This window comes from Chamaea fasciata, unplaced genomic scaffold (genome assembly GCF_029207755.1).
Source record: "Chamaea fasciata isolate MVZ Bird 193981 ecotype frontalis unplaced genomic scaffold, bChaFas1.0.hap1 SCAF_10, whole genome shotgun sequence".
NCBI classification, from domain to species: domain Eukaryota; kingdom Metazoa; phylum Chordata; class Aves; order Passeriformes; family Sylviidae; genus Chamaea; species Chamaea fasciata.
The window spans coordinates 26,591,552-26,608,811 of record NW_027094095.1 but is presented as its reverse complement, the minus strand read 5'-3'; the positions used below and the strand labels follow the sequence as shown (position 1 = coordinate 26,608,811).

The 17,260-nt window shown below is 44.8% G+C and overlaps 1 protein-coding gene across 1 annotated transcript in view; it reads right to left on the bottom strand.

The window, feature by feature from the left end:
* The window catches only part of RNF11 (ring finger protein 11), a 31,488-nt gene extending 16,343 nt beyond the window's left edge, over positions 1 to 15,145 (bottom strand). Inside the window, exon 1 of the mRNA XM_066192799.1 lies at positions 14,516 to 15,145. Coding sequence (XP_066048896.1) covers positions 14,516 to 14,638 — 123 coding nt within the window. The 5' untranslated portion in view covers positions 14,639 to 15,145. The remainder of the gene's footprint in view (positions 1 to 14,515) is intronic.
* Between the last annotated feature and the right edge of the window lie 2,115 nt (positions 15,146 to 17,260).

Here is a 17,260-nt window from a genome sequence, read left to right as displayed (position 1 = left end):
GAAAAGGTGCTTATCCCTTGGAGCTGCATATTCTGCAGATTTGGAGGTGAGTACTTCCTCTTCTATGAGTGACCATGACAAATTTACGGCAAGATGCCGAGCAGTCAGTCAATCACTTGACTGTCCATCACTTAACACGTGCCTCATTTTAATATTTTCTTTTTTTTTCACTGTTGTTTTTGTTTGGTTTCACTGACTGTAGAAGAGACATTTTGTTTTTCAGGAAAACCAAGTTGTTTGAATATCCTATCTGCTAATAAACAAAATAAAAATAGAAGCGTTAGCCCAGAAAAACAAAGGCTGAAAGGGATATAGGATCTCTAAATAAATCAGAAGTGTAAACATCAGAGAAACAACTAAAGACCTATCTGGTAGAAGAATAACATGTGCAAGTTTGCCATAAATAATCTAGAATTGTGAAATAAGCTCCTTGAGCTTAGAGCTCTTGGTTGATCAAAGAGGCTCCCTGTAGGGGTAACAGGGAAAAGCTTGACCAGTGTCTTTCAAAATCATCCATGGTCCGCAGAAAATAACCTCACTGAGTATATGCAATATTATCCATATATACCCTTGTCCAGACACCAGAAAACAGTCCAAATTCACACAATTGTTAATATGCAATTTTCAAGGCTGTACTGTAAACAGCTGTTATCCAAATTAATATAATCTCTGATGCAGTGTAAAAACTAGCAATAATGCCTGTCATGTTTAACTCAAAGCTAATTTAAATAAAATACAAAAGATAACGCTCATTAAATCCAAGCCTCATTTTGTTGAAGCCAAGTCAGCAAACACTGCCATGCCCACTTGGAAGTTTAAGACACTAACAAAACAAAAAGTTTAAATGTGGGAAAAGAAATTTTTGGGCAAATTCATTTTCCATTAGGAATTCTGGTTTGATCTCAGGGAGGGTTTTGATAGCCCACTGGAGGAAGATAACTGGAGCACAAATGTTCTTGGCCAAACCCTTTCACTGGCAGCACAGTCTACAGGCAGAAGCAGGAATGAAGGCAGGGCTGAACAAAAGACTTTTATAAAGCTGGTTTTTTTCTGCTGAACATATGCTAGCTGGAGGTTCCACTTGTGTTGCCTGAGTAGCACCAGGCAGCTGCACCACTAGTGAGGGTTTGGCCCATGGCAAGCAAAATGTAAGAACAACAGTGAACAAGTGTCCATGGCATTATTGCTGTCTGTGTCAATCTACAGATTGCTGGTAACCACTCTGCAATTAGGATTTAAAATAGTATTTGTCTTACTTCAGTTTGCTGTATTACTTAAGTCTTTTTTAAGGCAGAAAGGGCACTAGCTACTGCTCTAATTTAAAGAGTTATATTCTGTCCAGCTGAATTGAGTAACTGTATTCAAACTGAAACCTGGCCAGTATATTCTGTGAAATAATCCAAGGAACCTTAGTGGTCTCATTCAGAAAATGATTTCTACAGCTTTGCAGTGCCCCACAGCCCTGGCCATGTGGAATATGACTGACAAGGAAGGGTGTCCTCTCTGCCCCAGCAGCCCTATCTCCTGTGGCTTTGAGGGTTTTTTGGGTAGGTCTCCAAGCCAAAAACTAAGCCTGACCCAACATAATTAATGAGATGAAAAAAAGTTGTAAAGAGGATATTTACTGCTCATGTTCAATGTTCCTGGCTCTGAATTCAGACAGCTGAACAGAAAGGTTCTGAGCAAGGGGGATTGAGCTACATAAGAGCACAGTATTACTCCAGCAAGGAGAAAAATTGGTAACACTGCATGAGTGGATGCATGAAGAAGCAGCAAGATTTGCTTCTCAAATTTATTTTCTGAAACAGGGTTTTGTCCCTTTATTTGCCTTAAGTAAGACTGGCTTCACCAGGATACCAGTGGCCTCCTCTGAGTGATGCCAAACAAGAATAAGGAGATACAACACATAAAACAGGATAGTCAAATTGAGGCAGCCAGCCTAGCTCCTACTCTTGCACACTTCTAAACATTTTAGACAACAGAGAGGTTGTGTTATTAGAAGCCACAGACACTGGCAGTCCTCACATACATATGCACAAAGGTAATCAAACTCCTAACAGCACTGACAAAGCTTGCCAAGCAACATTCAGACTTTGGAAACCATCCACGGAGTCATAACTGGAAGGCTTGTGTGAGGGAAGAGGCAGAGCAGCACCCACGACGCAGATCAATGATGTTACTGTGGTCACTTGTGTCCCAAGGGGCACCACAGTCTGCTGCACAATATGAACAGGCTGTCAATGTTTTCAGATACTCCTACTCTTACCGAGTCTACTCATGAACTATTAGGTAACACTAATGAAGCTTCCTTGACAAGAAAAATAGCAAAGAAAAGCACTCAAGAATCTTTAAAGGTGGTTAGGGTAGACAAACTTAGATTGTTTTTTTTTTTTAACCAGAATGATCACATTCAAGAAATAAAGAATTAAGGCTTTGTCCACATCAGACATTTGTCCTGAAGTAGTAAAAACCCTTCAACTGAAATCACCACCCTGCTGAAGTAAAAAATGGCAACTTTAGACTGCATTTCATGCACAGACCATTCCCAAATGCACTCACTGCCCAAACCAGTATCAGATATTCATCCTGTGCATGCTCTGGTACACAGTTAAGTCCAAGTATAGACATAATTTCAACATGGAAAAGCCAAAGCTTCCCTAATACTTGGTAGTAATGGCATACATCTAATACCTGACACCTCCAGATCATCCACAGATGCTACTAAGTAAAATGCAATCTACAGGTGGCAAAGAGTGCTGATAAATCCAATCTTCACCAGGAAGTCAGTTCATTTCACTAATCTGACCAGAGGAAGAATAAGAAAACCCGTTTCAGACGCTTGAATGGTATGAGCTGACCCACCATGGAGTGTCTGCAGAGAACATGGCTCCATGTGGAAAACAGGAGGGAAAAGTGAAACAATCCCTTTTTGGCAGCAGTGGATGGTTAGATCAGACCTCCTTGTCCCAGAAACTTCTCCACACACAACACTGAGCACATTTTTCCCTGGTTTCAGTCCGTGGTCTGCTGAACACAGAGACAGCCTCTGAGCCTCTCCTCAGGCCTTGGCTGTGATCATTCCTGAGCTGGGCCTGCTGAAGCCATTATTTTAAAGTTCTGGAGCAGGATCCTGGCATCAAGTTAAATGAGCACAGATGCTGCTTTCTCCACGTGCCAGAGGTTACACAGCCCACCACAGGAGCACCAGTGGGTTCCACTGGCACAGGCCCTGGTGAGGGGAAGGCCCCAGGACAGGAGGATGTGGTGTCCTTAGACAGTGGCACTTTCTCTAGGGACTTGGAAAGTATCCTCCTCTCCCCAGAAAGGTTGCAGAAGTCCAAACTGCTCAAGTTGCTGATGCACTCAGATAAACTCTCCTGTATCTAAAAAAAAAGCCTTATGCTGACAAAAGGACAGGCAGATTTCCCTCAGTCTACAGTACCTTCACCGCTTGACTCATCACCCTGAGGTGGAAACACTTGCCTGATCTCTCAGCACCAGCAGCCTGTTTGGTAGCATCTGTTATGTAGTTGTTACTACCATTTTCCCACTTTTTGCTTTCCAATAAAAACACCACAGTGCCAGCAGTGCTGCTTGGAGGAGTCTCCATCTGCGTGATCTGACCGGAGCAAAGAACACACTGACCCCAGGATATCACGTTCTGAGTCCTGTGCAGAAACTCCTGCTGGCACTAAGGCAGGATCCAGTTCACTCCTTTAACAGAGCTAGTTGGTCGTTTTTCAGCCACAGCACACTGAGGAGACACAGAGACATGAAATTCAGTGTTATAGCTGGAAGTTGCGGAGTCTGGCCTTCACCTGGCTGTAATCCAGTTAGTGACATGTGCGTAAGATAGATCCCCCCAAAAAAGGAGTGATAAAACACCCTCCTTTCCTACCACAGCCTGAAACTTCAGCTCTTTTCTCTTTCAGTTCATCAGCTCAGAGTAAATGACGGCTACATAAAGACACTTCAGGAAACACTATATATAGGGTGAAGTGAACTTTTCCCCAGGAACCTCTAGATCTAGGTCATCTTGCTTCTTCTGGGAGGCAGGAAAACCAGGTTACTCATTCAACAAGAATACAGTTTCTAGAGGAAATAAAAGATTACTTGGAGCATGAAATTTTGTGTGGATAGTATCTGTTTCCTAAAAGACTTTTAAAAACAAAACTCGCCATTAAACACTGTCTCTTCGACTACCTGACTCCATCTATTTTAAACTGAGAAACCACTATATTTACAGAAGGAGTGGGCATTCTTTGGTGAACTTACTTTTAGTAGTTTAGCCACACAGTAAAGTAAGTACAACTTCAGGTCTCAGAAATTTCAGGGAGTTTGTCTATATTCAGACATAATGTAAAATCCCTCCCTGCATCTCATTTGTGATTCCTACTGATGGCTAGAATGATTACACAAAACCCAGCCCAGCTCCAGACGAGCCATCATAGGAATCCACTCAGATGGATTTAATACCATGTTCCCACTTGCAATCGAGGGCAGGTGAGAGAACAACCAAGCATCTCACTCAGGTCTGGGCCAAGGGCCACCATGTAACTCAGCCCAGGGGTAACTGGCCAGCTCAGCCACTGCAGCAACACAAAGGCGCCATTAGCTGAAGAGGTGGGAGACCAGGGCATGAAGAGTTTTCTCAGCTCAAGACAGACCTTAGTCCAACACTACCTATGCAGTGCTCCTCACCAGCTTGCAATCAATAGATCCCTAAAAATTGTCAAGTGCAGGTTGGGCCTGAATTTCATTTCAGTGACTACAGAGGGGGTTTCATTAGCTCTTGTGAGCATAATCAAAACAGCCCACAGAGACTCGGAGAGCCAGGAATTGAGAGGGGAAAAAGCACTAACCAAGAAAAGAATTAACAGTTTCAATTTAAAGTTAAGTATTTTTGCTAGAATTTTAAAACTGATTCTGTTCCCTTCCAAGAATAGTAATACACTTTCAAGGACACCATTCTCCATGGGACAATCCACAACTGCCTCAAGGTCTCCAAATATATAGATGCAACATTAAAGAACTCTGTGAAGCAGACACTAAAGCAATGTCTTAGTCATATTTCATAAGCTAAACTGAAGATATATGGATGCAACTGCAAGACAAATAATAATATTTAAACAGAAAACAACCAAGGGAAATCCCAAAACATCAGAAACTGGCAATGGCAATTAAGCAAGTACTACTACAGAGCATAAAATAAAGTCTACAGACGTTAAAATATTAATTTCAGTGTCTTAACTAAATCTGAATTTAGAGCATTAGTTTGCTGAGCCTTTTATGTATTTTCCACTGAATACAGCAGTTCACTGCTTTTTGTTAAGCAACAGTACAGACCAAACCAGTTTAGCAGTTTGGTACGCCTGCAGTCAAGCAATGCTTGCACTCATTTGTTCAAAACCTGAGAGCAATCTCTTCTCTTCCTGAACTTTAAATAAAATTAATGTATTCAGGCAAAATAAATACTAGTCTTAATCTATATTGCAGAATTATACAATGTCTGAATTAAAGATTTCGACAACTGTATTAATAAAACACTGTGATTAATGTTCAGTGCACAGAACAAGCTCTGCATCTGGCTTTAATTACAGTGATGAATAAAAGTCAGACACAGGCATCGTCCCGGAGTATTCATGCATTATACTGTCCCATAGATACTGAAATAATGGAATCTGATGCACTTTGATCCCTTAAATAAGCCTCCCACAGCTCTAAAACTGAAAGGGCAGGAGCACCCAACCTCATCCAATTCTGCAATGTTCGCACACTGAGATGTAAGAGATTTGTATCCTCACTACCAGGATACATCTTCTGGGAATAAATACAGAGAAATACTGCTCCATTTTCTTCTGGCTAGAGCTTGTACACAAATCATCTGGAGAGCCACACAGAGTGAAAGGGGTGAGGACTACAGGGGCACCTTACAGTCTCCACAGAGCTATTTATACTTGGACAGTAGTTTTGTTATAACATATTTCTGGGATATATTCTAGTCTGATTTTTTCTTCTAAAGCAGTTTTGCCACAACACAGGTTAAAAACTGGCAGCATGCGGTAGATGTAATGGTTTTAATCATGGTTACAGGATGGTCAATTCTTTGCTTTTGTCCAAACCAGCACAAACTGACTCATTTTTTGCTTACAACTGCATAGTCAAGCAGCTTCATTAAATTTTATTAGTCATAAACCAAGTGTTTCCTTGATGTTTCTAGGACCTCTCTTAGCAGTCCAAACTCTACTGGCATGTGGGCTAGTTAAAATCCCAAGCTCTGGGAAACTCAGCCCTGTCAGCCAGCTGAGACTTGTCTTTGAGGATGAAGCTGGACCTGCACGAGCTTTTGGCCTTGGAGTGCAGGGCACTACATGCAATGACTGCCCCTGAACCGTGCCTCTAGAAATACAAATTGCTCCCTTTGAGCAAAAAGCAGATGAGAGGACACAGAGGCCACTCCAGTGTCCAAAAATACAACCAGGGGAACCAGGTTTCATTATTGCAAGCATAATAGTCTGCACATTCATCACTACATGCTGGGGGCTAAGGGAGGAACTGAATTTCCTGAGCCACAGTTTCTCTCATCCTTACAACAGTTTCAGTCCTCCCCCGGACACCTCAGGTCTATATCATCCCTCAACTAAACCAGTGGCTAAAACCAGAGGGAGGACGAGAGGGCTCAAAAATCAGCCCAGCCTTTGACAGAGGGTAACGCGTGCGTGCAAATGTGCACAGAGCATGCGTGAGCGTTGTGGTGGATCAGCAGAAATGCCCAGTGCAGTAACCCAGCTGGTTGTGATTTGGCTGACGCAACTGCGGTTAAAGATGGTTCTTTTATCTCCTCCTGCAGTTGCCGCACGCATCTGCTCTTTGTCCGTGTCACCGTGTGTGGATCCTGGCCCAGCAGCTTTTTATGCCACCGGCATTCTGACTTTCTTCTCCACTGATGAGAAACAGAGTGGTTGGCAGATTCCTATGGAAGGGCTGGTAAATAAAATAATCGCTCTCTGTAACTGTTTGGTCTCTTGGAAATTGTTTCATTAGTTCGTAAGAAAGTCACGGTTGATGTGCTCTAGTCCATTCCACAGATCATTATCTCTCCAAAACATAAAAGTGGTTTATTTTCTGTGGGTCAGAAACTGACTCCAGGTGCAGAGCCAGCAACAGCTGATCACAGCACTGAACCCGAGGTGCATACGGGAAACAGAAGAGCTTCCTAAATGCATGGTGGTCCCAGATTTTAGGGAGGGTGGTATTGCATGTTTGGGTTGGCTTGTCCAAAGGAATGCATGATCTTGCAGCATAGCAAAGATTCATCACCCTGATTAGGCAAGATTTCTTATTACCATCTCCACAGACTCCTCATTCCTACTAATCAAGCATCTGGAATGCAGGCTGCCAAATAAATGCTGAACTATCAGATTCCAAAACAGATTTTAGGAGACTTATCTACTGCCTTATACAGATCTTCTGATAAAGCTCCCTCTCTGCAGCATCAGGTTGGTCATAAATTTCTGCAGAGGTTCCTTTTGTAATAGAGGAACATTATTTTATTAAAATCAAATTACCACTGAACACTTTACAAACTTGAATTAAATTACTAAGCATGCCTGCAGTAAAGATAAACTTTATTACTCCTTCACTCCTCATTTTACAGTGAAGACGCTAAAGCACAGACCAGTTAAGTGGTTTGCTAAAGTTACAAACAGAACAGAAGACATTAAATAAGGATGATGATAGCTTATCCTAGGGCTGCTACAGTAGGGTTTTTTGGTGGATTTTGTTTTGTTTAGTTTTGGGGCTAGGAGTTTTTTTGGTAAAAGTGCAATTTTACCCATCAAGAAGTTACACAACTCTACCTCTGCTATGGTAGCTCCCCAAGAGGTGGGCAGGACAAGACAGCATCCTCTACAAAAACACATCCTACCTTCAAGGGAGCATGACATAGCTTTGCTTCCGAGACCTTCGTAATGTCAGGGTCAATTTTTCTTGTGGTCTAAATCAAGACTGAAGCTTGCTTTGCCTTTCAGAGTCAAGAGAACGGTGACTCTTCAGCTTTTTCCCCTGAAAAGGTTTTGCTCTTACTCAACCAGGACGTCTGTAAAATCCTGCTCATTTTCTAATTCTTTGGTCTCTGAGGAACTGTTTCATTAGCTCATAGAAAAGTCATGGCTGATTTGCTTTAGTCCATTCCACAGACTATTACTTCTCCAAAATACAAATATGTTTCTCTTTGTGCATGTGGGGAGGCAGAAACAAGGACAAGCACAAAGACTGGGAGACACAAGTCTGCCACAAGCAAAAGGTGTTATTTTTAGTTCCTTCGCCTTACATTCTGCAACCAGTATGACTACAACCATTAACAAGGTCTGCAGAAGTGCTCATTAAGCTGAGCTTCCTCCCTTTGTTGAAGTGATGAACAGGGACATGGAAGACAAGGACAGACTCCGCAGAGCATCTTGATCCAACTTCAGACACTTCCTGCAGAAATCCATGTGGAGCAGAAAGCAATACTCTGTTAAATGAGATTATAAACATATTTCATTCTTTTCAGAATTCCCCTTGGAAAATCTTCTGGACAGAGTGGTTAGATCCTTACCAACTGCCAACTTAACAACAGTCAATCTAGAAACCAGCTCTAATTTTATTATAAAGGTGGTAACACAGACAACTCAAACATCAGCATACTCTCCCCACTACCTCTAGCCATGCCTAACACATTTTTAACCAACTGTAGTTTAAAATCCATTTTAAGCAGATAAAGCATTACAATATTCAACCAATATTAATTAAAATATTAATTTGAACTGTTTATGAATGGGTATTTTCAAGACTGAAGTTACCTAACTCTGTGATACCATCTGGTATCCTTTACTTTCAGGCCTGTCTTCCTTTCTCTCTTCTCCCTCTGCACCACCAGCTTTTTTCACCAGCAAAATGAAAACAGTCCCATTAGCCAGCGTGGTAGGCTATGCTGAAACCAATATGCATTGAGACAGGAAACACAGGTGCAGGTTTTTTCTAACTGTTGTCTTGAAAGGAAGTTGAGACTTAGCACCCTCAAGAAACTTTTCACTTAGAACTGATTACCAGCAATACAGTTCTCTAGACAACTTGCTAAATTCTCCAGCTATGGAAGAATAAGTGTCATGGCATATTGTTCACTAACCAAATAATCTTGGATGCTACTATAATGACATTCATAATATATATACTTCATTACTGTATGGAAAATGAACTGTATAGCCCTATACTGATACTAAAAAAAAAGGTTTCTTGCACTGCACATGCAAATAATTTACCAGAACTGCAGCATAAAACATGGAACACTTACAGCTTTTCTGAATGCAGGTCTAAATTGTGCCATAACTATTTACCAGGAGTGACTTTATCACTTAATGCTTGGTCTTTCACAGATAAAATGTTATTCCAGAAAACTACTAAAATACTTCTTCATTTCTGAGAATGAATTACATAAGGTCACTCAAGCAATCTCATCCTTGAAGAGAAGCACCAAACATCACTGGCTACTCCACCATTTCTTATCCATGCAGCAAGCTCTCAACTTCAGCTCTTTCATCACTTTCCCTCCTCACTGCAGCTGATCTTCACCCCCGGCACTGCTGCCAGAAGGCACCAACCAGCAACAAAAACAAAGGGTTTGAAGCCCTTTGAAGTTTCCACCAGACTAAGGAATTGTGGACAGGAGTGATATTTCAGTTCACATCCCCAAGTGCAACTGTAATTCATATACAACATCACCAAGATGTGAAGGACAAGCCGAAAAAAGGGCAAGACATGCATAGGCAACTTTAAAATAGATTGCTTTCTCTTATATGAAAGTAACCCTGCTAGCTGGTTTGGTTTTTTTCATGGACAGCTTTCTGTATGTAACATTTTCCCACTGCATCTTTTCCCCTTTCATGGTGTTCCAAGAGACCAAAAGTTCCAGCTTTGCACAACCACCCCACGGTAGGTTAGAACCTGTCACACTACTGCAGTCTTCCTTCTTGTACAATATACGCAGTCACAGACGATAAATCATTTCCATTGGGGCCCAAGGGAATTTTTGCTCAGCTGTTTCTGTAAATTGGTGCAATTCCTAGATCAGAATTAATTTGGCTAGCAATTTTTAATTATATTAATTACCATGCCTTTGAAAAGACAGCATCAGAACACCGATGTAACATATTGCTTAAGTCATGAGGAGAGTGTAACAAAGGCTTGGTTTCTCTCTTGAGCCAAAAGCACCCAACACTCCCATCCACAGGGCAAGGTTCGTACAGAAATGCAATGGACTCTTTTAAGAACATTCTCTGACTGTTTAAACTGGGCAGTTCTTCAGCATCTCCAGGGCCGCACCTCCTGTGCTCAGGACAGGCTGTTGCGCCACCTCCCTGAACTGGGAACAGCTGGAATGAAGCACACAAGCCAGAGGGATGAGGACGTGTACACTGTGTACAGGTGACACTTCAGAGGAGGCCCAAGGAGACTATTGCAGCAACCTCAGTTTTAAGAGAAGCCACGAGACATCCTAAATTACACTTTCAAAACCTGCTGTCCCCAACAGCTTTTGGAGGATTATGGGAGCACAGCATTGGGTTAAGCTCATGTTTGTGATCTCTCGTCTCATTTTGTGCCTACAGCCAAATCAAATGAGTATCCAGGCCAAAAGGTTTTAAATTAATCCCTCCAAATAAAAAAAGAGAAAAAAATCCACCATATCCACTGAAACATTTTATCTGGGCCTGTAAGACAACACAAGGTGGTATGAAGTACCAGAGGGTGCTCTGAAGCTCTTCAGGTAACAGGGTAAAATATTTTTTTATTCTATCTGCCATATCATGCAAAACAAGCTTTTATGAGGTTAGTATCAACACCAAGATCTTGGGCTTATTTCTCATGCTTTTAGCTAAGTAATTTAGCAAGTGTTATACATCTTTTTTAGAAGACTGCAGTGCATTTTGTCCACAGTAACACTTTAGAAACTTATGGAGAAAAGGAGTAAAGCATTTTGTACTTTACTGGGTAAAAATTCCAAAATTGAATAAAATGGCAAATTATTTCCAATAGCTATTAAGGATCTATTCCGGAACAGAAGTATGAGACAATGATTAAGAAAAGGGACACATCTGTTCTTCAAAATAGAGTCTCTGAGAAGAACTACTAGAAGTAAGAGAAACTGAAAAAAACCCAGTGAACTTGTACAGAAAAATAGGAGAAGGCATATTGCCAACAGATGGTGAAGAAGTCATACACAAAAAAGGAAAACAAACTTGAAAGTATACTCAATTTTGAGGACTTGAGAAAAAAAAAACAAAAAACAAACAAAAAAACCCAACAACAACAACAACAAAAAAAACAAACCAACAAAAAAAAACCCAACCCACCACAACCAAAGCTAACTCCTTCCTAAGCACAGATTTCCTGGTTAAAAATGGAGCTGTATGTTCTTAACACTTAGAAAAGCAGTTGTAATTTCTGGGTTCTAAAATGGAGGCATTCAAAATTAGCATCTGTCTATGAAAATGTTGGTCCAGTCTCGAAATCACTTCATTCCTCCATGCCATGAAAACACACACTTTTTTTGGTGTGTTTTCATTATTTCTCATGTTACTTATTAAGCTCAATGCACTGGAAAAATATCTGATGCTTCAATGGACCACTTTCTCATTAATTCAGATACCTGTTTAAAAAGATGCTTCCTCTCTGAGGCTTTTCTGCAGCAGCTGGTAACAGGTACTGCCACAGGAACCAAGACACAGTCATTTGCTTCTCAATGGAAGTTATTCCCCATTACTCTATGTCTCCATACTGTCAATCCAATTCTCAACCTCACTTTTGAAAGCAGGAGTTTCACACAGCCAGTTTAATAGCACTCGCTGATGAAAGCAATTTGACATGCTACACTGCAATTTTTACTGGGGGTACATCTTGAAGGTAATAAAATAGGTAGATAAAAATTCTGGCATAACAAGAGTCCCACACGAATGCCCATGGCACAATCCTGTCAGAACACAAACAAGTACTTTAAATGTCAAAATAACACAGAAGTCATCTTCTACAGCTGAGTACCTTCCCCCAACAAACCTCCTTCCCTTAGTTTGCATGCCTTGCAAGAGCCCTTCAGGATGTTGACACATTGTTGCTGCAAACCCAAGAGCAACAGACGCATCAGATTTTACTCTCTTCCAAAATACGTCCGCTTGCGGCTGAAATTTCAGCAGCTGGCTTTAAAACTGTTCACCTTCCAGTTTCTTGAGGCTAGTTGCCACAACTATGTTTTCAAACTTGTTTTATCCCCTTCCTTGCTTTCATTCCTAATGTCTACACATTATGCACTAACTCTGGTTAAGACACTGAAAGAATTACCAGGAACAAGGGCACAACTTTCACATTTGTAACACTGACTCTGAGCTGCCACTTGAAAGTTAAAATGAGTGACTTGTTTCTAGCACAAAAGTAATGCTGGAGCATCAGCAATTGTTCACACTTCGAGTTTGGAGTATCTTGTAAACACTAATTAATTTAAAATTATAAATCCCCTCAACCTCAAAGTACACAAAATCCTGCATAATATTGTAGCTAAGGCCTATTTTTTTTTTTTTAAGTCACAAACCATTGTGGTTTAAAATCTGTGGAAAGAGTAGCTTTGATTTTTGACTACACTAAAGGCTACCCTAAGGTGAAGCTTTAGGAACTGCCAGGATCAGTGGAGGAGCTTTCAGGACAGACAGCGATGTTCGCCACAGCCAAGTGCCTGTGGGCACATCACCTGATACTGCACAGGTCTCCTCAGCTGAGGGAAGGTTTGCTATGAATGCACTTCCTCGATAACAGACACCTGTGGGTTCATTTATTTTACTGTCTGCCGTGGTCTCAGTCAACCATCCACACTTACAGACGAGTTCTTCACCAAGAAAAAATTTTAAAGACCTCTGACAGAGGAAGGGTCGTTATCTACACCAACAGCCACGCCAGAAGGCCTGCGGAAGGCATATACCTGACTGGTGACTCTCACAAGAGCTAACAGGTTGTTTTCAAAGGGAAGAACAAGAATAAAAAAAATCTCCAAAAGTCTTCCTAGAATCCCAGATAGAAATGCAATAAATTGCACAGTCAAACTTTTCATGCTGATTTGACAAAAATACAATGCATTTCTAAACCTCATGGACCACTCAGGCTTAACTTAGAACAACACAACCTTTTAAAAACTTGATCTGCCACCAAGCACTTTCTATTCACTGGACTTCAGCAGACATAGTTCAGAAAAAAAAAATAAATTCCTCACATCACGGAATTTATTGTGACATTCAGCTTTCGCACCCAAACAAAACAATCAGGCACACACTGCCAAGAAACATCAGTGCAGCTTCAGGGCACCAGCAAGGGCTGCGACGTGTAGGGCTTCTCTTCAACACTTACGGGGCTCCTACCAGGGTGGAATTCTTGAACTTGCTAAAGCATTTGTAGATTACAGGCCTGTCCGGTTAGATACTTCCTGCAATTTTGTTAATTATACATCAGGGTCTGCAATTAGGGAATGACTCCCATCCTAGAAAACACAGAGCTCTCAAGTCACCCCCCTAGAATGTGTGTCTCGACTGCCGTTTCTACAGACTCCTCTGGAATGTACGCTATTATCCCAGAGAGGAAAATACTTTCAAAACTTGAATAGAATGTGCAGTTCTACCGCTGGATGGTTTTCCTTTCCATTATTCAGCGCTGTAGACCGCTTGTTTAGGCCAATACACATTTCTATAGGTGGGGGTGGAGATCCGGGAGCAGACAAGTGCAACCCCAAGTTCAGGTTCCCTTCCCGAGGCGGCCAAGCGCAGGCTTTCGCATCAACGCCATCCCCCTTCCCCATCGGCATTACCCTCCGCTTGTCAGCAAAGCCATCAAAGCAAATACCCGGCCTTCTCCTTCTTTCCCCCTGATTCGTCATCGAGATGTAAATTAACAGATTCTCTCAGAGAGAGAGAAAAAAATAAAAATAAAAAAAGATCCCACCGCACAATGGGAAACACTTCCCCGCCGGTGCCCCACAGGACGGAGGGAAACAGGATCCCCTGCGCTGGGGGAGTTACTAAGTGGGGATCAGATGCTGCTAAAAATACGGGAGCGGTGCGAGCGGGCCCGGACAAAGCCCGGGCTGGGCCCGCGGTCCCCGTCCCGGAGCGTCCCCGCGCCAGACGGTGATGTCACCGCCGGCGGCAACAAAGGACGCGGCACCGGCCGGGTGGCCCCTGCCCTCCGCCCCCCGCCCCGCCGGCGGCACCGCGCCTCCCGCCCGCCCGGAGCGCCGGCACCGGCCGAGACAAAGCGGCTTCCCCCGCGCTACGTGCGGGCGGAAAGGGAGAGGTTCGGGCCGCCCAGAGCCGGAGCGGCGGCGGCGGGGAGGCGGCGGTCCCCGGGGCGGTGCGGGCCGGCCCCCGGGCGAGCGGCCCCGCGACCCCCGCCAGCCGCGGCGGGGCCCCGCTGCCCCCGGCCCCGCGCCCGCCCCCTCCCCTACCTGATATGGCGGCGGCGGCTCCTGATCCGGCTCAGCCCCGTCTCCGTAGCTAGCTCTGTCCGACTGGGACTCGTGGAGCAGCGAGATGTCATCCGAGGTGGGGGACTTGAGGCAGTTCCCCATCTTCCCGGGGGGAGCGCGGCCCCCCCTCCGCCTCCTCCCGCTCCGGCGGCGGATCCGCGCCCTCAGCCTCCCCGCCGCAGCGCGCAGCCCGCAGCCGCCCCGCCGGGGAGGCTCATGCCAGCCCCGGCCCTAAGCGGCTTAGCAGCAGCAGCAGCAGCCCGGCCGCCTCCCGCTCCGCTCCGCAGCCGCCCCGACCCCCGAGCCGGGGGGGGCGGCAGGACGGGCCTCCCACCCCCCGTGGGGCAGCGGGCTCCGGTGGGTCCGCCCGCCCCGCGGCTTGCCCGGCGCGGTTCTGCTTCCCGGTCACCAGCTCCCTGCGCACTGGGCTTTGTCGCACGGGCCGCCCTGGCTCCTCCTCTCACCCCTCCCCGCCGGGCCCGGGGAGCCGCCGCGGGGCCTCGCCGGGCTCCGCGCCCCCCGGCCCCGCCGCGGGGACAGCCCTGCCCGCCCCCGGCGCGACGAGGCGGGACAGCACGGGCTGGGGGACCCAGCCGCCTGCCGGGCTCCCCCGGGCCCAAAATGGTGGGAGCCGCTTCGCTCCGCCCCCGAGCGCGGTGTTTGTTTGTGTTCCGGGCATGGCGGAGCCGGCGGCCGCCCGGGCCCGGCGGGGCGGGACGGGGACCCCCGCACCACCCGGCCCGCCCCGGCTGAGGGGTTTGTGCGGGAGCTTCCCCAGGGTTCCCCCGCGGGCGGGGACCCAGCCAGGGCAGGGGGTTCCCTGGGCTGGTGGCTGGCATTACCCGAGGGGCACCGTCAGTGTAGGCGCGGGGCAGTGAACCCCCGAGTGTGGCAAAATCAGCAGCAGGCACTTGGATTTTTGCGGTTTTGAAGGTTTTTTATGCGATGACCAGGTACTCTAATAAGCCATATATTTAGCTCCTTTTTTTTCCCCCTCATAAAAATGCATTCATACTTGCGTATAAGTATAGGTAAGTACTGATAAATGCAAATTTGAGGACAGTGAATGCCCCTGTGTCACTGTGTTAGTGTGCCAGCACTGACCCACACAGAGGGGAATATACGATGGCTGCATTAGTGTTCTTTGGTTCCTCAAAATGCATCCTTGGCCTTCAGATTCACACCGTGGAAAACACTTCAAAATCCAATTTTTAAAGTGAAGTATTTTTTCAAGTGAAGCAAATGTGGTGCAGATGAGAGCAGCTGCAAAGTCCAGTCTGTAAAGCAGTACAGCGTGGCTGCTGCTTATCACCGAGTTCTCTGCTGATACAGTTCAGGCCTGCTTTGCACCAGAGCTGCTATCCTGGGTCAGAATATCTACAGAGCTGATGTTCACAGTGATGTATTTGGCTCCACAACCTTTGCTGGTGGGCCTCAGTCTGGGATCAGACTTTTTGCTGATAATCCTTATGAGTTCATTCTTGGAGATTTTGTTTTATTACTGTTTAGGGTGGTTTGTTTTGCTGCTTATCAATGGGTAAGTTAAACAACCCTGGTGTAAAGCCTGTGATTGCTGCCATTTATGGTGTTCTAACATGGTTCCAGGCTTTTCAAGGAAACTGAAAATGGGGCAGGACTGTGAGTGTTGTTCAAGATGGAGAGGATTTGCAATGGTGTGTTGTAAATAGTGACTATTGTACATGGCTTGCTCATTTGGGTGTTTATCCTATGAGTCTGTTGGCTTGGTTTGATAGAATTAGGCAAGCAGTTGTTGGAGGGGATCCAGCGAACCACTGCCTCACCCTGTCATGATGTCAAGGTTAAGGCAATGTCAGAGCTGTCTGTTGTGAGAACCTGGTGATGAAACTCCAGCATTGTCACTGGTATTTTCAGTTGTGCAGTGGCACCATTGGGAATGAGATTATGGGCAACTACAAAGACTTATTTATTCAGCTGTTAACTCATGTTTTGTTTTCTCTGTGAGGCTGAGGCCTGTGTCATTGATGTAGTTCAGGGAAAACCACAGGTCACTCTGTGCCTTGGTGTGAGGCTGTGATCACAGTTGTGATCTTCTACAGTGAGGAGGTCTCGTGGAAACCTGTGGTGCCTCCCTGCCGGCTGATGTGCCAAAATAGCCTTTCTTTAGAAACCAGAGTACAAACTGGTGTCATCTTGGTATGCAGTCAGGACATAGGTGGGATTTCCTCTGCATCTCATGGTGTAGATGTTGCATTTTTTTACCTTGGGGCAGATCTCCAGAAGGAATTGCTGCTAAGCCCAGTTAAAACTTTCCCCTTAGTAGGTACAGGATGCCCCAAATCTGGGCATGTTTTTAAAAAGTGCAGACTCGTCAAGTGCCAGAAGAGATCTGCTTTTCACCATGGAATCACAGAGACGAAAGAGGAAGCAGAGGTTCATGTTTGGCCTTGCAACAAGACAGACTGCACCTGTGAGAGCTCTGAAGGGGGAAGAGCTACTGCCAGTCATGCCTGGATTCTTTTAGGTAGGGGTGATTGAAGGCACTGTTTTTCTCAGCCACTCACTCCTGTTATGTCAGATAGGTCATTAGTAGTGGCTTTGCACCACCTCAAAAGTTGTACAAAGGTCCAGGAGATGGAAAAGGGGAAAATTTTTGTGTTCACAAATGTCTTTTAATCTCCCTGCGTATGCTGAGATGTAGCTGTGAGCCTACTCCTTTTGCTACCACACGTTTTGCAGGTTGGG